At 32.1% G+C, this 26341-nt stretch overlaps 4 protein-coding genes across 4 annotated transcripts; 1 reads left to right on the top strand and 3 right to left on the bottom strand.

Annotated features, from left to right (window-relative positions):
* Nucleotides 1-702: 702 nt before the first annotated feature.
* LOC134281672 (steroid 17-alpha-hydroxylase/17,20 lyase-like) lies at nucleotides 703-9038 on the bottom strand. Its single transcript, XM_062764106.1, has 11 exons — nucleotides 8867-9038; nucleotides 7534-7704; nucleotides 6570-6647; nucleotides 5991-6089; nucleotides 5472-5565; nucleotides 4795-4950; nucleotides 3544-3755; nucleotides 3226-3353; nucleotides 2084-2189; nucleotides 1858-1989; nucleotides 703-1456 (listed from the first exon to the last, which is right to left on the bottom strand). Exons 2-11 carry the CDS (start codon nucleotides 7670-7672, stop codon nucleotides 1098-1100), a joined length of 1503 nt encoding a protein of 500 aa, XP_062620090.1. The 5' UTR covers nucleotides 7673-7704; nucleotides 8867-9038; the 3' UTR covers nucleotides 703-1097.
* A 1067-nt stretch (nucleotides 9039-10105) lies between these two features.
* Nucleotides 10106-10816, bottom strand: LOC134281651 (uncharacterized). The gene has a single exon (XM_062764080.1). It carries the CDS (start codon nucleotides 10814-10816, stop codon nucleotides 10106-10108), a length of 711 nt encoding a protein of 236 aa, XP_062620064.1.
* A 482-nt stretch (nucleotides 10817-11298) lies between these two features.
* On the bottom strand, nucleotides 11299-18805 carry LOC134281673 (steroid 17-alpha-hydroxylase/17,20 lyase-like). Its single transcript, XM_062764108.1, has 11 exons — nucleotides 18640-18805; nucleotides 16943-17115; nucleotides 16565-16642; nucleotides 16006-16104; nucleotides 15811-15904; nucleotides 14434-14589; nucleotides 13707-13918; nucleotides 13397-13525; nucleotides 12603-12707; nucleotides 12366-12497; nucleotides 11299-11942 (listed from the first exon to the last, which is right to left on the bottom strand). The coding sequence occupies exons 2-11, from the start codon at nucleotides 17079-17081 to the stop codon at nucleotides 11584-11586; spliced, it is 1503 nt and encodes a 500-aa protein (XP_062620092.1). The 5' UTR covers nucleotides 17082-17115; nucleotides 18640-18805; the 3' UTR covers nucleotides 11299-11583.
* A 1357-nt stretch (nucleotides 18806-20162) lies between these two features.
* Nucleotides 20163-25237, top strand: LOC134281676 (uncharacterized). The gene is made up of 3 exons (XM_062764111.1): nucleotides 20163-20310; nucleotides 24523-24711; nucleotides 24916-25237. The coding sequence occupies exons 1-3, from the start codon at nucleotides 20184-20186 to the stop codon at nucleotides 25038-25040; spliced, it is 441 nt and encodes a 146-aa protein (XP_062620095.1). The 5' UTR covers nucleotides 20163-20183; the 3' UTR covers nucleotides 25041-25237.
* The last annotated feature ends 1104 nt before the right edge of the window (nucleotides 25238-26341 follow it).

The following is a 26341-nucleotide window of genomic DNA, read 5'->3' as shown; positions in this document are numbered from 1 at the left end:
CATTGCAAAATTACCCCATATTCGAATAGTTTGTTATCCATTGATTGACATAAGGGACGTTTTACATCCTCTCTCCTTTCTTACTACTTATAAATATCATTCTCTTTTAAAATTATCGATTTTTTTAAAAAAAAGTTCGTGAACATCAAGACGTCTTGATTGAAATCATAGCTCATAATTATACCGGTATCTGGACCCATATTGTGTATAACCCATTACTAGTATGTGTTGAACCGAAAATCTCGCATAAATATGTATCCTTAATATTAAGAATTAAAGTACATGTATCAATGTTATATATATTTGAAAATGAAATATAATCTAATTTATTCCTACAATTAAAAAACTGAAAGTGCCTTTTTAACAGATGACATACAAAAATTTTAAACGAACAATTAAGTTTTTGAAAATGTCTTAAAGCAAATGCTGAATTATTATACGTATGTATGTAATTAGCTTATTATTTAATATGTGTATATATTTTTATGGGCTAAAAGTCTATAAATGAACAATTTAAAGTGTAATATACCGGTAAGACACTGACAAACTTTTTTACTGTTATGAAAACATTTTTTTATCTATATTCCTCTAATGTTCTGATTTTTTTTATGGCTGAATAAAACATGCACATCACAAAAATGGAATCAATGATGTCGACATAATTCTAACACACAAACTGAAAAATGACAAAATATAAACATACACTGTACAAATATTTATTATATTATGCTTATATTGTTGTTGACCCTCCATCTTCTTTCTTCTACAGATTTTTTGCACAAAATGATTGAAATTTTAAAACACTAATTTGGTGATTAATAAATTTTATTTTCTTTTAAACACACTTTTGTACTACCGGACTTAAATATATATTATGATTACATTATTCATACGTATTCTAAGAAATCTATTTACAAACACATTTTTAAAACGATGAAAAGGGTTACCGGTACAATAATCGCATGCAAGGAAGAAGGATAAATTTATATGACATATCAGTACAAGTCAGAAAATACATGTAATACAGTGTACATGTAATTATATTATTATGTAAGTCTTTTTGATTGTTCAGATATTAACAGATATATCTTCAAACTTCAATTCCGAATTCTTTCCTTCACGACGATTTTATAATCGGAAGGGACTTCTATTCCAAATCCTTTCATATTAGGCTCTGGATTGGCTTTCACACCATCTGGGAGACGAATATCAAAACGCTGCAGTAAGTTTGCGCACATCAGCAGGAGTTCCGGTTTAGCGACTGTTTCCCCAAGACAAACGCGCCTGCCAGCCGAGAAAGGGAGCCAACTCTCTGGTTTTGTTGGCTTTATTTTTCCTTCTTCATCAAGATAACGGTATGGATCGAATTTTTCGGGGTCTTTCCAGTATTTTGTGTCAGTATGCAGAGCCCACACATTAATAGCAACTATAGTCCCTTTCGGAATGTCGTAACCTCCTGTTTAATGATAAATATACACAGTATTTAAAATAAAAATATCAAACTCAATGTAATTTTTTTTAGAAAATGTTTTTATAATGAAGTTATTGGTAATGCTGGGTTTCATGAACTAGAGATCTGATTTCAAAGTTCATCCCATCAAGTGTAAGCATAATTTAAATTTGCTGCACTGTAGCGTTATGGTTTTCTATATAAGTCTTTGACTGATATGGTAAAAGACTAAAATAGAAACCCATAAATCTACAAGTTTGCAGATATATTTCAATCATCAATCTTCGATATATGTGTTCAGCCAGAAAAATATAACACTGCTATGCGCAAACAAAGTCGAAATATTTTGTCAATTCAAAGACTGTTTTGTTTAGGAAACCAGTCTGGTGAAAACAATATTCACATACCAACTTGTGTATCACAAATAGTCATGTGTGGTACCCCAAGTCCTACAACATGTCCGAGTCTCAAAGTTTCAAACAAGCAAGCCTCTGTATAATGCAAGCTGTTACGGTCCTTCATGGTTGGATGTCCAGAACCTAAGATAATTTACACGATAGTATTTTTTTATTTCAATTAATGTAAGAGTGCCATCGTTGACAAGAAAATGACAGCAATGGACTGCGGTCTTACCGACAACTCTGTCAATTTCCTCTTGGCATTTGATTTGGATGTCCGGATATCTGGTCATGAAATATACAAACCAGTCCATTGTAAATCTAGTGGTATCAACGCCAGCTGTAAACAAATGCAAAATTTATGTACATTGTCTAAACATTCTTTTAGTAGAACAAGTTCTTTCCAAATGCAAACTAATCCTTTTAATGCAAACTCAGTAATATTTTGTATATATTTTAAAGCAATCAAAACATTCTTTAAAAGTACAGAAGTACAATGTAAAATGAACACCCAACAACTGCCTAAATACTATCATTAAGGAATAAAGAGGCTACATATCTCAAAGTACAAATATTACTTTTGTAATAAAGATTAAAATAATGGTTTATTTGCATTTAAAAAATAACATTTCCTCTCTTAAAAGAGTACATTAAATTTAGAAAAGGATGAAATATATTTTGAGTTTTAAAAAAAACAATAACTTTCAACACAGGGTCTTAAACTATTTCTTATCTTTGAAATAAAAAAAAAGAACTTGACACGTTTAATCAGTAGTCTGTTAACTGGGTCGAATATTTGACTTCTGTGTTACATGAACGACGTTATATCTGAGACTGGTCTCGTTCAAATGACTCGGCACGGGGTTAAAACATTTTTGGCAGATGATACTTTTCTGTCATCAACAAGTTTCTAAGCGGATTGGACATGTTTTACTCTAGTCGCCTGCGTGGTGCATTGGTTAAAGATAAAGCTCTAGAGTATTTATGTAAAATGTGGAATTCACGTGTAGTTAGGTTTTTCACAATATCTCTTTGAAAATCAGCTATGCTGTGAAATGTTTTATCACCCTTAAAGATAAAGACATATATGTATATAATGATTACACAACCTGGTGAAAAGGTTTCCATATGTGGAAAAAAAATCGTGTGAAGCATTTAAGAATTTCAAATCAATCAATTTTCCTATAAAACTATTATTTTTTGTGCAATGAATCCACTTAAAAAAACAAAGTACATATCTCAAAGTAAAAATATGATTTTTATAATGAAGATTAAATTAATGGTTTAAAGATCCCTCTTCAAAGGAGTCACGAATTTTGGAAAAGGGACTGTATAAATATATTAAACAGTTTACCGTCAACCCAAGAAGATTACTGCAAAGAATATATTTGAAATGGTTTGAACCAGGTATGTATCGTCCAATCTCTCCAACGCAGCTTCGTCTCCCTCGTTCTCGGCTTCTTGTCTGGCCATCAGCAAACTGTCGATGAAGTCCCTGTTGATATCTAGAAAAAAAATTTAAAATGTATACTTCTAACTACTGAAATAATGAATTAAAGATATAGAAAAATATTTATCTAAAATGCAAAATACAGGTGTATGCTAATTTGCACAATATCTCTTTAAAAATCAGCAATGCTGTTAGATGTTTTATCACCTTAAAAAAAGAACAATGTGTATATAATGATTAACAACCTGGGGAGAAGGTTTCCTTGTGTTCATCAAATTTCTTGTGAAGCATTTGAAGAATTTCATCTATCATTTTAGTGACTTTCTTCCATTTAGCCGTGGGGCAGATATCTTTCAGAAATGGAATTATATCCTCTAAAAGACCAGCGCCGAAAAGTTCAAGGAGGTCGTTATCCAATTTCAGATAAGCTTTTACTTCCGGGTCATCGACAGGACGCCTGTATCAACATTTTAAAAAGTTTATCAGAAAAAAAAGATTCTACATTGCTAATGTGAATTAAAAATAATTATACTTAAACTATTCAATGCATTCATCATAGGCCAGTTCCAAGATGTTTTGAGATCTATAGATTTGGATGGTAAAAATAAACTTTTGATAATCATGTGGTTTTCTTGTGCTTCAATGTTATACTTTCAGTTTGGTGGTTTACTATATTCATCCGTCTGTCAAATTATTTTTTTGTCTGTTTTTATTCCGTAATTCTGTATTCTGTAAAGGATTTTCCTGTTTTTATGTCAAAAGATTCATTTTTCCAAAGGTTAAAGTGTACATTTGTAGCATTCTTATCTTATTGACCTTGAGTGAAAACAGAGCGTATATAGAGTTTTGTGGAAACCTCAAAAATAGGCTTTAAATTCTGCTCATATTCATTATAGAGGAGAGATAGGTATTTTTTTCGTACATTACATTACATATCATTTGTATTTTGGTTATATCACAAGAATACAAAAGAAAGGTAACGCAGTATAATATTTCAAAAATTGTTTTTGAACATATTTTATTGACAACATTTCAAATGGATTGGGCACAAGTTCCAAAAACTTAGATAGTCCTCTCCCATTTCAATCATTTATTAACTTTACCCTACAACGCTATATATATAGCGACTGAACGATAGACCAAGGACTAAGAATATCAATTTTTCTTCTTGTATTTTAAAAAAACTTTTTGTTCATTCAACTTGTTTGTAAGATATAGATAAGTAAGGAAGACATTTAGTATACCCGGTACATAAGTAATTAAGGTGATCTACCCATATATTAACTAATGACTGCAACAAATATACAAGTAATCAATGCATTAAGTAAGAAAAAATAAAAGTATGTAATCTTATGACACCATGAATTAATATACTTTTACTTTCGTATTACTTATGTTTATCTTATTAATAATTAGTATATTTACATAACTATATATACTAAGTATTCCTTCTACTCCTACTGTTGTGTTGGGAATAGATTCCAGTATTCACTTACTTTTCTCCGAAACAGATAGTATACAGCTGATGGAAAATCATTAGATTAACGTAGTCTTTGAAATAGAATGGTTCTTTCTCCTCTGCCATTTTAGCCAGAAATTTTTTAGTGTTGTCTTGTATCATATTTTCAAGCAGATTCCCTTGTAAATAATGCCTAAAAATTATACATGTGAAAGTTTATGTTTTAGTGACTAATTTTAAAGAATATTTCAACAGCTTGTAGCAATACTGAGTATAAATAAACAAAGACTACTTAAAATCTTATAATTATGAAAATGGTTTTTTACTTAAATATTAAAATTCATTATAAGAATTAATGGATCTAAATTAGTAAGGTGAAAGATTAACACAACTCAACAAAATGTATCAAATTCAAAATGTGAATAATTTATATCAGTTTTCCAGTTTTCACAATAAATGATCTTCAAATAAAAATAAAAGACAGGATTTGTAATTCATCCAAAATGCATCAAATGTAAAAATTAAACTGTTTTTAATCTTTGTATGACTTTGAATCTTCGTAAAGCATTTTTGGAATGCAAGGAGGTTCCCACCCGCTCCGGGATCCACTCCCAACATGTGATGGTAGCGGCTTAAATCTCTTTGACTTGTAAAGATGATATCCACCTCATACATGTACAATTAAAACATTCATTAAGTTTTTATCAAAGTTACCTCAAAGCTTTGCCTGCTACTTTCCTGTGGAATTTCCATGTTGGTGAATAATTTGTAAAAGCAATGTCTTTTCCTCCTTCGGTAAAAACTTCACCTTTAATTTCCAAATTACAAGTCAACATTAAACATAGAGTATTAGAAATAATTTTATAGCGGTCCAACAATACAGGCTTTATAAACTATAAAGAAGTGCAAATTTTTCCAACCCATGTTAAATTTGTATAACTTAAGTATCCATTAAATTCATTCTGTACACTCTAATTTCTCCATGATTGAGTGTAAAATAATTGGGATTTTTTTACAAAGTCCTTCAAATTGGTCACATTTTAAAGTACCATCAAGAAGATAATGTGATTTAGAGGGAATTTGACGTAAGCAATAAAATTTGTTATACGATATAATTTTTTACTTTTATCCAATCAAATGACGTGTTACAAACTAAATTTAAATTATAACAAGTTGATGATAAGCATTTTTGATAATTGAAATGATACAAAAATGACTTTTTAAAAATTATACCTGAATTAAATTTTGGTCTTCCAGCAAAATCTGCTTTCTTTTTCACCATTGCCTCTATAACGACGTCATTATTATTCAGAATAATCCACGTCTGGGGACCTATTTAGATTTGTAAAAACAAAATGTAAAAATAAATATTAATTTTGTATTTCTGAATATATCTCTGAGACAACGATATTTTTTTCATCAGAAATCCACAAATTATTTGATAAAACTTAAATTCAAACTTGATAAAAAGCTGAAAAGAAAGTGTTTCAGGAAGACGAACGCAGAAAATTTAATTCAATTGTACTGGTATTTCATGTTCATATTGTCTTCCATGAGGTTTTCATATGATACCATGATAAGGCAAAAATGAACATAGCTAAGAGAAGTCAAAGATAAAAAAAAAACAGACGACACATATATGTCTATCAAAAATTCAAATTTAAACTTCATAAATAATAGCTAGTACATGTACATGTACCTTACTCGGTAAAGCAAAGTTGCATTATGAATTGGAGAGGGTTTCCTTGGAATTATTTTATTGTCTGCTTTGTCTTATAAGTACATGTATGACTATGGTAAACGGGTACTTACCAAATGAAAGCCGTAAAACTGGACCATATTTCTTGGAAAGCTCAGTGACCTTATGCAGAATCGCCTTTGAGCTGTAGACTGAAAATAGTAAAAAAAATATTGTATTAAAAGTAATCAAAAACTGACAACTCGTTTTATTCCTTTTTATTTGTGAACTCTTCGATGCCTACTTTATTATTTTTCAATATTGAAATAATTAAGCTTTTTCATATCCATTTAATGGATAATTATATTGATACGTCGATTTCAGTGCCTTGTTCACACGGAGAGTTTTATTCGAATTAAACGTAAGATTATTCGAATTAGCTTCGCTTAGCGTTCACACGGAGAATTTAATGCGAATAAGTTTACTTCGAATTAGTTTACTAGGCATTAAATTACTTCGCATTAGCTCCGTGTGAACGCTAAGCGAAGCTTATTCGAATTAAATTCTGACGCATGCGTAATTGCAAAATTTAGTCAAATGACACTTGTCAGTGGTCAGCTATATATACTTGTGCTATTTTTGAGTGAAAAACTAAGGAAAATAAAGTTTGTTAATCATTAAAATGTGTATACAGACACTTTCCCATTATGTCAAATGTATCTGCTTTAGCACAAGGTGGCGTGATTTGCAAATGACGTCATAATAGCCGTGCTGACGCCGGGCTGCAGTATAGTAAAATTCTAATTCGCATTAGTGTACTTCGCATTAGGTGTCGTGTGAACGCAATTTAATTCGCATTAGTTTGATTCGCAAAGTTTACTTCGCATTAATTTACTGCGAATTAAACTCTTCGTGTGAACAGGGCACACATTTATATAGAAAGAAACATCTGGTGGGTTTTGTTTACTAAAGACTTCTTAACTAATTGGGCTATTATTTTAACAATTTTATAAAATTATTTTTTTAAACACAATAGTTACATTTATTTTGACAAGAAATAATAAGATATCTAGGTTAATTGTGTGTACACAATGTTACCTTGATAATGCCCAACAAGTGGAATGCACCAGGGACCTGGTGGCAGACGATACCGCATTCGTTTGATGACGTAATACACCAGGAGACCAATGGTAAGTCCCGCCAAAATGGTTTGCACATTGACAGAAAGGTTAAGCATGATGTCAAAACGACGTGCTTCTTGTTTCCACTCTAAAGACAATTTTGAGATACAATTAAAACTTTTAAAAGCATTATCTAAATTTCTGCGAATTCAACCAATGTATTTTTTCCCAGTGAACATTGCATTTGTTACCCTTCATTTTTTAGTATTGTTGTGTACAAGTTTGAATTCATTTTTTAATCACAAATATACTCATCCCCGGTCTCTTTCTAATAGTTACATGGTTTCTCCCTTTTCTTTTCTTTTTAACTTAAAGCATTTTATGGAACAATACACAGAGTCTGACATAATATGCTTCGTGTTTTGATGTTTTACTAGAGAAACTTTTATGGGAAACCTAGAACTAAGTAGTTTTATGATAAACCTATTGTGTGATGATCTTTTCAGAATGATTGTTATTCATTTTATTTCTATAATATTATGAAAATTGTGGGCATTAGATGTAAATGGGGAAATGGAAAATTAATGCTGACTTACATAGTGCTAGCTGTCACTTTTAAAAATTCAATCGAGCGAAACTTCATGTAACATATGTAATATAACAAGGCAAATTTTTTCTTCTTTACCATGCAGAGCTTCAAACTTCTTATAGTTTGTGAACACAAATAATATAAAATCAATTTTAATATACACTATGTACATGTACATATATACTCAGTATGTAATCTGCATTGTAGAAATGAATTGTCCAACTTGACAAAGTGGTAAGAATGGACTAGAGAATGGAGATAACAAAAGAGAGAACGGTGTTGAAACTGGTTTACAAGCGTGCTATCGATCGCGTTTTGAAAGGTAAACTTTAACAGGTCAGGTGTGGGGTTATTCGAGGTGATAATTGGGCTTATCTATGGATTTTGTTTGTACCAGTATTCTCGTTATTTTTTACATATATGCAAAAAATTGGGATATTTTCTTTCAAACTCAGTAATATTTTTAAGTAGATATTCAAGTGTTCAAAATACCCAATACACAGTAAACATAATACATATACAACGAATTCCTTTATGACAACAAAACTTAAATGAATGATGTTTAACTTTAATGTGAAATGACAATTTCATTTACAATACAATTTCACTTTGCTTCACATTATACACTGCATTGTAATGAACTTTGAATTAACCCTGACACAGCTGAGCTTCCATAAAACGTTCAATTCCACTGTTCAATGAAATAAACAAAAAAACTTACCAGCTAAGCGAAATAATGCAGAGTGAAAAAACTTCACGAGTGTTGCAAATTTATAGATGTTCCTCAACGTTATATGATCTTGTTGTAGATTACATCAGGTTCCGCAATGCCATTTTTATAGAAATTGAGATAGGATCCTCTTTTTTCAGTACTCTGACCTGTTTTGTGTCTGCGCAGTGTAAATATAAAGCCGGGACACTCACCTCAAAGGAGCGGATTTAGGATTTTCAATTCACATTGCAGATGGTCTTCCTAATAATATTCTAAAGGGTTGACCTTAATAAATAATTGTTTAATAATTCAAAATAAATATGAAAATGTTCTGATGATATATATTACACATTTTATTTTTTTTCAGTTATTTACAATGTAAAGAAATATAAACAAAATTAATGTAAACATAAATCATTAAATTTTGACGCATGCAGTTTGAAATTTTAATTACCCATATTTTTTATCATGAAAGTTTTGTTTTCTGCGGAAACATACTTGCTGCTTCGAATGCCCTGTACAGGATCAGGTATGTATTTTTTTTAGATTAATCTCCTTCCCCGAAATTCTGTTTACCAGCTAGTATTACTCACCTCACTGTTTAAAATTAATGTACACCTGACTGTTGAATTTGTACAACCTCAATTTCATAATTTTTGCCAGTAAAAATTAGTAGCCAAAGTGAAATGGTATAATTTTGATTTTTGAAATGTTGTCTTCTTTGAGAAATTCATAACAGTAGAAAATTATTTAAAGACATTAAATTCACAGTTCATTCTTATTTCAGTACAAGTAATCATACAACTTCAAATGTTGCGTGCATTGCTATGGATTGATTGTATGTTGTTTAACGTCTCTCTCGAAATTTTTCACTTATATGGAGATGCCACCACTTGCCGGTTGAGAGCTGCAAATTCTGTCCTACATGTATGCTTGGCACTTGACATGCTTTCACAGGCCATTGAGCAGTGAGGGATCTTTTTTTTAGTGCGAGCAGCAACTGCAACACTGGACCTCGGTTTCCACGGCCCACAGTGGGATTTGAACCCGCGAGGTAAGGATTGTCTCCTTACCTCGTGACTCTACAGCAGACGCTCTTACCACTGCGCCACGCGGACGATTCATTGCTATGGAAAATTGGTTGCAATAGTGAAATGGTCAAGCCTTATATTATTGTATTTCAAGTAGATATTCGCATTTTAGTGCATACATATCATAATTGCTCATGTTCCTGTATTACTTACTTACTTAATCCTCTTCGTGCTGGATAGCACATAAGGCCGTCACCAGAGACTTCCATGCTGGCCTGTCCTGTGTCCATTTCTGTATCTGTCCCCATGTCCAGCGGTTCTTTCCCATCTCTTTCTCTACAGATCTTCTCCATGTTTCTTTTGGTCTTCCTCTCTTTCTCTTGCCAGGTGGTGTCCATTTCAAAGCAACCCTTGGGGTGGAAGTTGGGTGCATTCTACATACATGCCCTATCCACAGCCATTTTCTTCTCTTTATAACTTGAGATAGAGGGGTGGTGTTGGTCTTTTTGTACAGCTCCTCATTTGAGATGGTATTTGGCCAGAAGATGCGCAGTATTCTGCGAAGGCAGCGTGTCTGGAAGGTATCTAGCTTGTTTGAGATGGTTTTAGTAACTTTCCATGCTTCAGCACCATATAGGAGGACCCCAAGCACGTTGCTCTTGAAGATCCTTATTTTGGTGTTTGTGCTGATCTTTGCTGACCTCCAGATGTTTCTTAGTGCAACATACGCTCCTGTGGCTTTTGAAATTCGAGCTAGTACATCTACCTCTGAGTTCCCATCTGTGGTGATCTTGCTTCCTAGATAGACAAATTCTGAGACTTCTTCTATTTCTTCATTATTTAAGAAATTTCCTGTATTAATGTTCCTGTATTGATTTCTTTTAAATTTCCATAGGAAATTTTCTAGACAGAGTTGCCTAGCAACCATTATTGTGTATGTTTTTTAATATCACGGCACAGTTTTGAGTACATCTTGTAGTCATTGTTTATAATTTATGCAACATTCCGATAAAGATATTTGTTTGCTTTTGAAATAGGATTAAATTGTCAAATTTACAGAAAGTAAATAAAAACATTAAAATAGTACACATTATGATTTCCTCTACAAACACCATAAGTGAATTAAAAGTATTTATACTTTTATTTTTTTAGCTAAACTATAAACTGTTGTAAAGGTCTACAACATTTTTTAATTTTTGTAACATTATAAAAAAAATAGTTTGTTTATTTTACAAGACACTCTACACTGGTTGCTATGATAACATAAATATGTTATTTTCCATAGTAGTCGTTTTTACTTGTATTTTACTCTGTATGACTTCAAATGTCATCATTATGAAGCATTTTGTAAAGTTTCAAAATCCCAGGTTATCAATGTGCCACCTTTTGCATCATTCTAACTGAGACCACTAGTTATAATTATTAATACATATATATTTCAACCCTAACATCATTCTTGTTCTAATGACCTCACAATGACATGAAGTCATAAGATTTCATTATTCTTTTTTTATTTTATAAATCATTAACATACAAAACTATAATTTATAAAAATGACAAAGTGATCAAGTGGTATATTAATATAAATATATATCCTATTATTGCAATAAAAAATTATTGATTTAAAGATTTTAAGACAAATATTGTTTTGTTTGTTCAGATTTACAGTTATATTTCCATTTACATGTTCAAGCTTCAATTCCCAGTCCTTTCCTTCACGACGATTTTATAATCTGAGGGAAGTTCTATACCAAATCCTTTCAAATTATACTCTGGATTGGCCTTTACGCCATCAGGAAGACGAATATCGAATCGCTGGAGTAGGTTTGCACACAGCAGCAAGAGTTCCGGTTTAGCAACTGTTTCCCCAAGACAAACGCGCCTGCCAGCCGAGAAAGGGAGCCAACTCTCTGGTTTTGTTGGCTTCATTTTACCATCTTCATCAAGATAACGAGTGGGATCAAATTGCTCTGGGTCTTTCCAGTATTTTGTGTCGTGATGAAGAGCCCAAAAGTTAATAAGAACTGTAGTACTTTTGGGAATGTCGTAACCTCCTGTTTAAGTAATAAGGAATTTACTCAAGTACATGATTTTATTGTTAAAGTTTTCTGACACCGTGATTTTTAAGACGTAAATAAATCAATAAAAAAGTCATGATTCGATCGACATATAAAATTATATCTACAAATAGCCTACATTTCGAAATGGCAGTAATAATACTTTGTAGCTAGGTCACTAACTACAGATGTTTTTGTACTCAATTAAAATAGTACACATTTTGTTTTTATTCAGCTAATTAATTAACAAGTATTTCTATATTTAGAGTATTTCACAGCATGTTCCTTTAACAATATTTTCCTGTCAAGTTCACAGATATCAATGTCACTTACACCAAAAGACAAAAAAAAGGTTGTTGACAAAATTGAATGACTGATTAAGCACTGAAACCAGATTAGATAAGAGTAAAAATCACATACCAACTTGTGTATCACAAATAGTCTTATGTGGTATACCAAGTCCCGCAACATTCGCGAGCCTCAAAGTTTCAAACAAGCAACCCTCGGTATAGTGCAAGCTGCTACGATCCTTCATTGATGGACGTCCAGAACCTGTGAAAGATAATCTACACGACAACAACATCAACCTTATTTTTTTCAATTAATACATCAGATATACTAGAAGTTGAAAATGAAATTAAGTTCCTTCCGTCTTACCAACAACCCTGTCAATTTCCTCTTGGCATTTGATTTGAGTTTCCGGAAATCTGGTCATGAAATATACAAACCAGTCCATTGTGAATCTAGTGGTATCAACGCCAGCTGTAAAAAATCAAAATAAATAGATTTTGTAAACCCATCAGTAAAACTGAACAGGTATCTTATTGGAATCAAAATTAATGGGTATTTTTATACATAATGTTTCTTGATTTTTTTTTATCATAACAGGAGCCTAAACACCTTTGCAGACGCCAACTATAAAGGATCAAATAATGCTTTGAACTGAGAAATAAATTCATTGCCTCAAAGCAAGAAAAAATGGATAAACAGGGATCGACCAAATACACATTCTAGTACTTTGTAATAAATCATTGATAGATTTATCTTCTTGTCAGAACAAATACATATTATTATGCAACTATTGCTCAAAAACGTGGTTAACACAAAACTGGACTCTCTTGGTTTTTGAAGAATACACAATGTATGAAGATCATGTATTGTCGTTACATTTTTATTTTATTTATTATTTACAAGTGTATTTGACCATTAAAATATTTCTTATCGGATAAAAATTCTTGTTTAATTCTTTGTTTAATTTGACCAATCAATTACATTTTTGCTCGTACTTAACATAAGTAAATAGCAAAGAGAATAACTTTTCTCAGTAGAGTTCCAATTTCACTATCAAGAGAGTCCTACTTTATACATTAAAACACTTTGGTCCATGGCTTCAAGAATTTCTCAAATTTGGTGAAAAAACTTTTGCTCTTTATAGACTGAGTATCGCCTACCAAAAAATATATCAGCTATGGTTTGTACAAGGTATCCGTCATCCAGTTTCTCTAAAGCATCTTCATTCCCCTCGTTCTCGGCTTCTTGTCTTGCCATCAGCAAACTGTCAATAAAGTCCCTGTTTTTATCTAGGAAAAAAATAATTAAGGAAATATTTAATTTATATAGCCAAAAATACCATTCTTACATGTACCTCTTAGGAAATTTATTAAATTATTTTAATACATTATTTCAAAAATAAAATTTATAAAATTAATTCAATTTCATTTAATCCATATTTTATTGTAAAATTTTGCAAAGGACAACAACCTGGTGAGAAGGTTTCCTTGTGTTGGTTAAACTTTGTGTGAAGCAATTGAAGAATTTCCTCTGTCATTTTCTTGAATTTCTCCCATCTAGCTGTGGGGTAGATGTCTTTCAGATATGGGACTAAATCTTCTGCGAGACCAGTGCCAAAAAGGTCGAAAAGATCGTTATCTAGTTTCAGGAGAGCTTTCACCTCTGGGTCATCGACAGGTCGTCTATTTCAATACATCAAAAGTTCATCACAAAAAGAAATTTGTTCTACAAGGCTGAAGATAGTTGTATGTATAGTAATTGACATATTCCTTAAATAGGATAGTAGAGGAATTGATTAATTAAAGATATTTGTTAAATGTTGTTTAACGTCCCTCTCAAAGATTTTCACTCATATGGAGATGCCAACACTTGCCTGTGAAGAGCTGTAAATTTTAACTTAGGTCAAAAACTTTGTTTTTGAAATATAGCTGCTGTGAGATACATGTTTAACATAAACAGAAGTTTCTGGCTAAATATAACTTATCCCCTATTATCTGCACCTAATCGGACAGCATCAAATACAGGTAATCCATTATCTATAGGAGCAATCACAATATAAGCTTATATAGATCTAAAACTATGTTTATTTTAGTATTCTTTTGTAAAGTGTTCTATATCAATAATAATTACGTCATAAATTACGTAATAAATCATAGTTTTTCCTTCTATGTATATTGTAAGCTTCCTGTAAACTTACTTTTCTCCGAAACAGATAGTATACAGTTGATGGAAGATCATCTGATCAACGAAATCTTTGAAAAAGAATGGTTCTTTCTCCTCGGCCATTTTATTCAGAAATTTTTCAGCATTGTCTTGTACCATACTCTCAAGCAGATCCCCTTGTAAATAATGCCTAAAAATATGTAATCATATCTTGCGACTAATATGTCTTATTATCAGTTTATTTAAATACTCAACATTTTTGGTAGCCACTGATGTACTACCACTACAAGAGCAAGAAATTTTACTGGATATCATATATGAAATGGTTTTAAAAATCTGTATTTCAATACAAAAATTCTATCATTAATTAATATCAATTGTATGAAAAAAAATTGAGCAAAACGTATCAACTTCAAAACATACGAGTAAATAATCAGGACCTTATAAAGTTTATTCAATTCAAAAATACTAGTATGAAAAAAATTATGGTTTTGAATTAAACGTACATTTATAATTTATCAAAAACATTAAAACTTCAAAAAGAAGGGTTTTTTTTTAAAGTCTTGAGGGTTCTGATTCGTTCCACTCCCAAGATAAGTTGGTAGCAGCTTAAGGTGGAATGACACACCAACTTTTTATTTTATAGATCTTTGAGTCATCCTTTTTAAACAATGGTTTCAGCATTGAAAGGCCGATATTAGCTTTTAATTATTTTATATTAATTTTTCCAAAGAAAATGAAAAAAGATATTTATATCCAAATAAGTTGTTTTCGAGTTAAAAGTTTGCTGTAAATGAATGCATCATATGAATATGAATATCTAATAAAATATGTAAAAAAAAAAAAAGGCTGGTTAGACTTTTTAATTTTTTTTATAAAAAAAATTATTTACGAAAATAAAACGCTTTATTTGTAAATATTTTTTAAACCTGTGGTTAAAAACACCATAAAACTAGTCACAACTGAGGACAACATATTTAAAAAAGAAATTGAAACCAAACTGAGAAATTTTAGAGAAATTCATTTTTCTTTTTAACTATTTGGACCTAACCCGATCAAAATTAAACTGATCCCGATCAAAATTAACACAAAATGAATAAAATGCTAATTTATTGCCTCTTCATGTATTTACAATGAAGAAATCTGTTTTATTGTCAAGTTCAATAATGTTTTAACCCTTATTACACCCAATCAGACAAGTGTTCTTAGGGAAATGTTATTTATTTCCAATAATTGTTTTCCACTTCCACAGATTTTATTAGTTGGTAGCATTCATGTACAGCAAATTTTTTAAACTCCATTTGGAGACTTGCAAAAATACAAAAAAATCATATAAAATAATTTAGAGCCAAACATTGCAAAGAGACCCACCTCGCTCAATTTGATGAATCAATATTTTTCCCAAAAATACCTTAAAGCTTTGCCTGCTATTTTCCTGTGCAGTTTCCATGTAGGTGAATAAGTTGTGAATGCAATGTCCTTTCCACCTTCAGTAAATACCTCCACTACATTTTCAAAATAAAACGTATTAGCTAAATTGTATTCTTGCATGCTGATTGTAATATTTTTTAACAATAGTTTTAATGCAGAGGAACTATAATTGTACTTGAATTGATTTTTGGTCTCCCAGCAAAATCTGCTTTCTTTTTCACCATTGCCTCCAGAGTAACATCAATATTATTCAGGACAATCAACATCTTTGGGCCTTTTAGGATTTGAAAAAAAGTTATATATGCATTAATATCATTTTGAATATAATTAAACAGCTTTTTGCCTTTCTTATCAGGGATTCAAAACAAGATTGGGTAAAAACTTCAATTCATTCGTGAAAATATGGTTTAAAAAGATATGATTAGAAAGAAGAACACGAATAAATTTGCCATATAATCTTCTGTAATTTCCTAACACATTTGATTTTGTCTTTGTTTTCATGATTTTGTTAAAAATGTTAATGTAATATCAATGACATTAGAACATCATCGAGAAAAATCACAAATAAAGAAGACGGCTCTTTACTAGGGCTAAGAAAAACTAATTCATATGTAAATAAAGTTACTACTTTGCATTATGAATACACTTTTTTAAGCATTTAAGATTTTTTAAGGGTATTTTTTACTGTCAGTCAGTTTTGTACATAGTAACCATAGTATAATAAGGACACTTACCAAATTTGACATGTACAACTGGACCATATTTTTTAGAAAGTTCTGCAATCTTCTTATGAATTTCAACTGAGCCGTAAACTGAAAGAAGTAAATATTAAGAAAATTTTCTTTTTAAAAATATTACTGGCTTTTGATGTCCTTTTTACTTTTGAGACTTTCATATTAATGCCTGCTAAATGAATTCAGTAGTGACGCGCCAAAATTCGAAAAATATGTCTTATTGATCGATATTGATAAATAAAACAATCTGTATATTTTTCATACATACCACAATTCTAAATTAATTGAACAATTCATGAATAAATTTCGAAAACACAACACAGGAACCATTTTGGACATTAATAATTTAAAGTAAAAGAATTTTTTAAATATTCTTACTTTTATAATGCCCAACAAGTGGTATGCACCAGGGACCTGGTGGCAGACGATACCGCATGCGTTTGATGACGTAATACACCAGGTAACCAATGGTAAGTCCCGCCAAAATTGTTTGTACATTAAGAGATAAGTAAACCATGATGGTAAGTTGATGTTTTCGTCTATTTTCCTCTCTATAAAAAATTTTGCGAATGAATTCATCATCAAATTTTCCTTTTCTACATTTTTGAATGTCAAAAATGCTTTCTTGTTACCCTTGATACTGTTTGCATTTTTTTTAATTTTTACATGATTTATTTTTTTATTTCAATCACTAGGAGGCTGACGAAGGTCTTCAAATCTTTTTTCTATTCATTTTTGTTTGTGGCCATACATGTCAATGTGTCTTGCTACAGTGTTCTAAACCTGAGACCATTTGTGTTTGAACGATTTTATTTCAAAGTTCTTATATGAAGAGACATGCTATTGACAATTAAGGAAACAAGGATATCAGCAGATTTGTTTAGAGTCAATATTTTGCAATTTCTTTAAAATTGATGGATACAATGACCCTCTTTGCACAAACAATCTGTCTTTATCTTTGTAAGTCTTATGTTGACTAATATCTTTCATACATTTTTAGGCCATTATTTTAATATGGAATTGTTAAAAGATTTTTTTGTTTATTATTTCGATGTGATTTTTGGATTAGAAACATGTAGATAAAGTAGTAAATGATAAAAGATGATAAAAAATAATATTAATAATAAATAACTATATATAATCATTAAAAAGGGGGACCTGTCCACAAGCATGCATTATTGTGGTATGTTTAAGGTAGTCCAATCCTCAGGTTTATAATATTAGCAGTTACGTAATCAAAAATACTCATTAAAGTATCTCTGAATCCACAAAATTATGTAAATTTATCCACAGTATTTCTTTTAAGTTAAAGATTAAAGTTAATCATATTATATAGGGAAAATTGTCAAATCTCCAATATTTTTGCAGAAAAAGCGAATTGGAATATTAGCCATGCATTTTTTAATTGTAAATTGATCAACAAATATATTTTAGGTTAAAAGACGATAGGTATCCAGGCATTCAGAGAAATTGTCATTATTTTTACATTTATTTTGGAAATTTTATATACATCATGTATTGTATAATACAAAGTGTAAAATGCTTTTGCTATCATTGCAAGAGACCACAAATCACTTCTTATTTCGTATCATGCTATTAAGCATTGGTATCTAAGGCTGGATTCAAGAAAATCTAATTTCTCTAAAACTGTATGTATTTTTTCCTTTTATAGGGTACAAATGTCAACTTTTATAAGTCCTTTTCTAAGACTTCCAAAAACCTTGAATCTTATAAAGATTAATAAAATGAAAATCGTTGCATGAAAAAATTTCATTTTCAAGCTTTATTTTGATGCATTTCAAATTAAATATTAATTTTTGGAGTTATCCTTCCTGGCTGAGGATCGGATATCCTTAACCCAGTTGAGCTTCCATAACAAGATTCATATTTTGCAGAGTTGCCGTTCGCTCCTCTCAGTGAATTAGTCTCGTTCAACCAGACGCTCGGCTGTCTCCGTAAACTCCGACCAGCTGGCTGGTCGGAGATTTACGGAGACAGCCGAGGGTCTGGTTGAACGAGACTACTCAGTGAATATAAGCCGATGGTGTTGCGTAATATGAATAAACAAAACTTACCAGTAGAGTGTCATACAAAACACTGCGCAGAATGAAAACCTGCACAAATGTTTGCGAGGTAGTCAAATGTAAATTACACTCCTAGGTCTTAATGTAGGTCACATCAAATGGATCAAACGGACATAGACAAATATTCGGAGATTACAGTTTTATCTTTGGCAGTACGCTAAAGCTGACCCTCTTGATTATGGAAAGACAACAAGTTCAAAATTCTGTAAGTCCTTAAAAATACACAAGTAAATTCAGTATGTAAATTGTACAATTTTCTACAAATATTATGCATCTTATACTTTCAAATTCTATACAATATGCTTAAATGTTGCATATATATTTAGATTATAGATTAATTAAGAGGCTAAATATTATAGTTGACAGTGCATCATATATATTCTATACATTATATACCTTTAAAAAATTTTCCTATATAAATCAATACTATGTATAACATTTCCATTTTTTTTTCCTTTATTTTTTTTTTTTTTTTTTTTTTTTTGCGGTCATTTAAAATCTAATTCGACATGTTCGGGGGAATGAGTATGTTGTGCTCCCACTTTTTAATAGCAGAGTAATTTCAAAATATATGTCAGCTATTTTGAAATAATATTAAACCTCATTTTATAGCATTTTTTTGTGTTCAACAACTGAGGAATTGAAAGTAACTTACCTTTGAAAAAAGTTGGCCATAATATGGTATATTGGGTATAATCTGGTTTGCCTACGTCCCAATGACTTACAAGTTTCATGGAGGGTGGGTATGTATCATTTTGTGAGCTCGGTGCTCACAGTTGGACGAACAACTAGACGGACAAACAAACGGACGGACACCCCAATCACAACATACATGACATAACCCCCTGCTTTTCAAGCGGGGACATAACAATCATTTCCTCTCACTTAGAAAAATGTTTATTTGACAAATAATAGAAGACGTTGCTATCTTTCACTAATTAATAACTTTCAATTGCCCAATGATAATGACAACATACTACCTTTGACCTCCTCTGTATACACAACCAGACGATGGGTTGTATATTTGACTGACATGTTAGACTGCGAAAAATCCATTTACCTTCTCAATACAAAGAGTGCTTAGCGGGAGTAACTTGTCGACAGGGATGCTTCCTCCTCCTGGACACCTAATCCCAGCTATGGGAATTCGAGTGATCTGTATCCGTTGCTCTGTTTACAATTTGTATTGTGTAAGAAAGGATTTGCGAATTCGGTCACTGCCTGTTTTCTTTACCTTTTTTACATTCGTGTTTATTGTTACATAATCAATGCATGGTTGGATGTGGGTTTTTTTACATACATGTCTATAATAAGATTTTTCAGACGGCGATAAGTATAAATAAATATGTAACATGATAGCTTCAACAATGTAGATCTTGCATCATATGGTAATCCCTTGAGGGAACTAAGGATTTGCCTTGTATACATCTACCTTAGTTATAAAACGAGTAATAAACCGTTCTGCATATGTGAAAGTGTTATTAATATTTATAACTATATAAAGAAACATATAAATACCGTACTTATTACTAAGCATGGTTAAAAATTTGCTTTTTGTTGCCTTTCTTCTACTCTCCGTGAGATACATTTGTCCGCAGATTCCTGAACAATCCGGCTCCGAACTACCAGTTCTCGGACTTTTGGGTGCCGTGGGGGTTATCGGTAAGTGTTGTTTTACTTCGGATAGAAGGGTATATTTTTTTAAAGAATACTAGTAGATATATTTATTTATATTTTTGAACAGTCCTATAAAATGAGAAAGGTAAAAAAAATAACAAATATTGACCGAACTTGAAATGATGCGATTCAAATATTAATCCAAGGCAAAAAGCAAGAAAAAGCTAGAAATTTCAGAGATGGGATCAGGTGCCTACTCGGGGTAAGCATCTCCTTTTGACCAGTCACACCCCGTGAGCTCTACTTATTGATTAGGTAGATGGAAAATTCCATAAAGTGAAATTAAGTTGGCTTGTGCTATGGATACAAAGACACAACAATTGAAATAGAACATGGGACAGAATACAATCAACTGATAGGTTAACTTTGTTCATTCTGGAGTTTTGGACTATATAAATAATATGCATAGTAATGTAGCTAGCATTAAAACGGCTTCTCTTATGCTATATGCTAATATCCAGTGTTTTGAAAAGGGCAGCTTGCATATAAGTAAAGCTAATCAAGGTTTCACTGTTGTTGAGAAGGTTTTAGGGGGAAAAAACAAAAATGTGAGGTAAGGAACAGCTATTATTCAAGCTCAAAAGTCCATTACAAAATAGGAGCAGAGCAAACACAGACCTCCATACCATCAGAGGTGGGATCAGGTGCCATGGAGGAGTGAACATCCCCTGCCGACCGGACCTCCTGTCTGCTCCTTGTCAGGATCGAGAAATAACGGGAAAATCCGTTGACAATTCAGTGTTTATCAAATGGCCATTTTGGACTAACAATTAGAAATAAAAAAGTCAGTCAGCATTTGAGTTAATGATCAAATGTATCTGCTGACAAGGTAATTTTATTAACAATCAATGTACTGAAAGTACTGATAGACGGAGGCTTGGAATGAACATGATTGTTTGTCTCTTTGGGAATTTTTTATTCATATTCTGACCCCAACATTTGCCTAAGGGTAGTTGGCCATATCTTTTGAAAAGTAGATACCAGGACATTAATACTTCATATATCTTTTTTTGTGGAAAGACTTTTCATTGGACATTAACAAACTTGACCTTTTGACCTTGACCTTCGATATTCTATACTTATGAAAAAACTTTAACCTTGGCCATGACTTTTGAATGGTAAGGGATATATAGGGGGGGGGGGGGGGGAAAGTGTTTCACAAACACATCTTCTTCATTTATGTTACCGTGGTCTAATGTTTAATTATGTAATTTACTGAATTCCTATTTTTCATCAAAAGGACAAACCAATCTAATTGCAATAAACTATATCAATTTCAATTCTTTAGTGACTCGTGGTAAGAGCTTCCTGAAATGTGAGGAAGCCAAAAAGTACTTTAGTATCTCTAACTCTTCAGGACTAAAAGGAGCTGAGATACAAGCATTCAGATATAACAATGCATAGATCTACAGGCACATTCAACTTTTAATTAATAGTTCTGTTGTGTTGGGTATGAACATAAAGAAGATCCAAATATTTCCAACATTATGAAAAATATCAAGCAGAACAGACGCCTGTTTGGGTGCAGATCTTGAAATGTACTAAGCTCTACAGGTATTTGTTGTCCAGTGCGCATTAATCCTGACTTCCAAATTCTTACTTGACTGGTGATACCTTTAGAAACATTTGCATCTAGGTGAAAGTTGACTCCGCAAAATATGCCATCCCATTGTTCAAGTTTTATAAAGTGATTACACCGCCTTGACTAGATATTGTGGATTCAACGATACCCTAATATCCAGTATTATACGCGATTTTACGGATAATACCCATTTTCATTGAAAATCCTTCCCGTTTCAGAGGCGGATCCAGCCACTCTTGAAAGAGGGGTTCCAGGGTTGTACTGTCCATATACCCCCCCCCCCCCCCCCCCCCCCCAATTCCCATACACACTCTCAAGCAAAGATTCACACACACGTATGGAAGATCTTAGGTTTCGTTAAATAATATCTGTTTACGTCCATTTATTTCTTTGGTCCCCCAGTCCGAATTTAAAGAAAAAATTAAAAAAAAACTGCTGAAGCCTTAATTAAAATTGAATGGATTTGCAGCATTTCCAAAGAGTATTAAGAATTTTCTTTTGGAGTTTGAAAAAAAAAATCCGTGGTGGATGCAGGTTGGGTTTAAAACAAATATGTTATTCCTTCAAATGATATGATTAAAACGGTTTTATAATATAGAACCGTTTTAATCATATCATTTGAAATAAAAGTATGGAAGAAAATTAATGTGTGAGAATCTATCTATTCAATACATAAGTTAGACGTACAAATATATGTATTTTTATTTATTCTCGGAAAACGTTTCATTCTCTCTCTCTCCACTAGACAGAAAATAAAGTGAGCTTCCAATTCCCGGACCCCCCCCCTCCCTTGGATCCGCCAATGAACCGTTTACAAGCATTCACCCATCCTTGACACTTTTTCAATATCTCTCCAAGGTTTGGGAAATCTAATAAATTCAACTCCTTGCACATATTTTTTGTGGGCATACTTTGAGTCACTATTGCAGATTCCATGACAACAGTGTTTTATTGCATCCTTTTTTGCACAGGTTAGCCATAATATTACTAAATTTACACCACAAAGTAAGATTCAAGCCACTGTTTTGGTTTTGGTCATGTAAACATAGAAACATGTGGGTCAGTTTGTCCCATCTAACTTCTGAAACATGTGATAAGGAATTCTAAAAAAAGATGCAGCAGAGCTATAAACAGACAAGCCGCAGCTCTCTGCTGAGTCAGTGAGTGAACATTTAAAATATGTCAGTTTCAATGAAACAATGATGCAGATTTCTTTTATCTAGGTAATGTAGTATGTTTATGTGATAGGACCTTCGCAAACTAATAAAAATCCCCCAGGTGAGGTGAAAGGTGTGAGATAATTATAGGTCCATGAGAAAAAAAAAGAATTATGTATTGTATGTGGAAAATATTGTGACCGAATTAGATTAATTGCATCAAAAGCAGATGCAGAGAACTGCACTCGGTGATCTGTTTTGGTTTCCCCGACAATTTAAATTCTATGTCAGCGAGAGTTTTTATCAGCCAATGCGCGTGTCAGCAGCGGACTCTAAACATTACTGATCACCTGTCTGTATACAGCACATATCCGATATCAGACAGGCATGCCAGTTTATCAAAGTTTAGCCTGGTTCCCTGTCCCTGTTTTGCTTCATGTACTCCTGCTTTGGAAAGGATATGGGGGACCACGCTATATCAAAGTTAACGTGATTAGCCGCTAGATATCGCAAATTCCCTTCCGCCGCAGCTTGAAAAGGCGGAGGCTAAGCCTCCGTTTTTATTGACTTTAAACGAGACTGCTAATGTTCTTGCTTTAGATTTAAGTTTTTTCCCTGTATATTCTTATGTAAAGCCTTTGATCCCCTACTTTAATCTCAACCTACCCAGGTGATTGGTGAATTTATGTAACTAGAATCTACACTTCCTGAGATGCGTGTATAACAAAGACTATATTCATATAGCTTTCCTATTATTGAATGGGATATTTTAGAGGATTTTTGTTTATTTATATTTAAAATTTTGATCTCTCCTAGTATTCTATCCACCCCCGAGGTCATGATTTGAACGAACTTGAATTTAATCCACCTAATTATGCTTTTAAAAATTATATTAATATAAATACATAAAACCAATCGTGACTTTCCTGTTCATGAGAAGAAAAGACAAAAAATCTGTTTATTTCTTTTGTAAAACTTTTATCCCTCCTTTGGACCCATCCTGTCCCCCAGGGTTTAGGATCTGAGAAAATTAAAATCTGAAAAACTTGAAGATGATTTCATATCCATGAGACTAATTATAGCCCTACTCTAGCCCTCGAGATCATGGTTTACACAAAAGTGAATTTACACTACCTGAACTTTCAACATAACTATGATTAGTCATAACCTCATTCCCCCTTTAGACAATTCCTAGTATGTAAATCTTTGATTGCCCATTGCTGTTCCACCTTCCCTGGGTTTGGATTTGAACAAATATGTCAAGAAGGTTTCACTAGAGTTTTACTTTTACTGATTTAAATGACTTATTTTGAAAAATAAGATTTTTAAAATGACCACATTCAAAGGACAGATTTTGAGCCTTTGACTCAAGTTAGAAACAAAGGAATTTGATGAAATTTTGTTGATCGTAACTTCATTAGCCTATACTTTTTGTGATATTTCACCACATTTTTCTAGCCAGCGTACCATCTGCAGCTCTTTCAGTTGGAGTACAAAGACTAAGGTCAGAAATAAGGGACTGTGAAAATGAAAAGGAAAAGCTGGGGTCAGAAGTTTGCAGTATGGCCTTGGCTCAAAAACGGACAGAACTGGAGGAAGCAAAGGCGGATCTGGAGGAATGCAGGGGTGGCTATGACAATTTTTATGGTAAAGTTATTTTCACGAACGGGGAAACCGAATGACTACAAGCATTTTGATTGCATAGTTTTATAAAAGAGAAAGAAGGAGGCATTCTTTTTCTATTTTTGATTGCATTGCTTGTAAAGCAGCAGAGAAACACGCAGACAGAGTATGTGTTTTTAAAATTATCTTCACGGTATAACTAGTCAAAAAATATTCTTTTCTTTTTAGAGTTTCTCGATAATTTGTGTGATGTATATAGATTCAAAGAGTGTGATTGTTCCTCGATAAACTCTGAAGCTGAGTGTAACAGTACGGGGTATTGTGAATGGGGTGACTGTGAGACCTGTGACTGAGGGAGATGTTATTGTATAGACTACAAGCGCATTTTATATTTTTATGCTGCTTAAATGAAGTAAGATGCAGAATGCGATTCAATGCGTATATATAGATACACGTACTAAACATATAAAAAATAGTACAGATACACCAAACATACAATAATTTAATTTCAAACAATTTTGTGCATGATGAAGTGAAAGTTCAAAGTGCATGTTCAAAGATGCGTTATTGTTAGATTGCTTTGTTTTGTTCTGTTTATTGGCTTTTGTTTTGTTTTATCTTGTTTAATGTGTTTGTGATGTTAATATTGTCGGGGTTTTTCTTTAACGGGGAAGGGGGTCATTACTTATTTAAATATAAAGAAATGTAATGTTATTGAATTCATCTCTTTAGATATGCAGGGACAGATTTCTCTAACTCTTCAGAATGAAATTTAACTTTAAAAGGTTTGATATATTGATTCCTAAATTTTTCATAATAAAAGGTGAATTTTCAATGTTCCATTAATTCTGTCCTTATGTTTGCAAATCTTGATATTTTTATGCACCTTATCCACATTAAAGTGGACCTGTGAAACCAATTGATATACTTTTTGTTTGCAAGAATACATTTTGGTCAATTCTGAATTCAATAATAAAATGATTGGGGAAATCATTGAATATTTTTCCAGTGATATAGGAAGATAAAGAGCAGTAATAAGCCTTTAAAAGGCCACGGAAACAATACGAACTGAGAGCAGAGCAAGCACAGATCTCTACAAGGCTGGCAAAGTCATTGTATAGATCATACCACTTACAAAATGATTGCTTTAAATGAGACTGTTGATATCCTTGTTTTATCAACTTGTTTGTTAATAACTTTCCCCGTTTTAGAAAATGTTCATACGTATAGAGCATTGTCTTGCGTATCGAATCAACTGAGAGCTAAAAACCCCGTATGCAGGTGATAGAAGTATATTAAATTGCCACATAAGTAATGGAAGTTAGATATTAGAGTTTAAAAAGTCATTATGTCTATCATAAAGGTTTGTTGTTAGATTACCAATAACGTCAATTTCTGGTAGAATATCTAAATATGAAACAGACGTGTCAGACTCTTTGGCATCTTTTATTTCAATCTCACCGGGATATATCCTATGGACATAAAATGGAAATAACATGCAATTGTTAAATTTTAGAATTTGAACAAAGTCTGTTTCATATGAATACAAAAATAGGTATGTTAAAAACGGGACGCAATTGCTGCCCATGGATATTCCAAGATAGGTCTCTAAAACCCCCATAGATAAATCAGTCAGAAACTCGAGCATGTTTTA

This window comes from Saccostrea cucullata, unplaced genomic scaffold, assembly GCF_032062105.1.
Source record: "Saccostrea cucullata isolate Sc308-1 unplaced genomic scaffold, CSIRO_AGI_Scuc_v1 ctg1055, whole genome shotgun sequence".
Lineage (NCBI taxonomy): Eukaryota > Metazoa > Mollusca > Bivalvia > Ostreida > Ostreidae > Saccostrea > Saccostrea cuccullata.
This window is presented reverse-complemented; position numbering and strand designations above follow the sequence as displayed.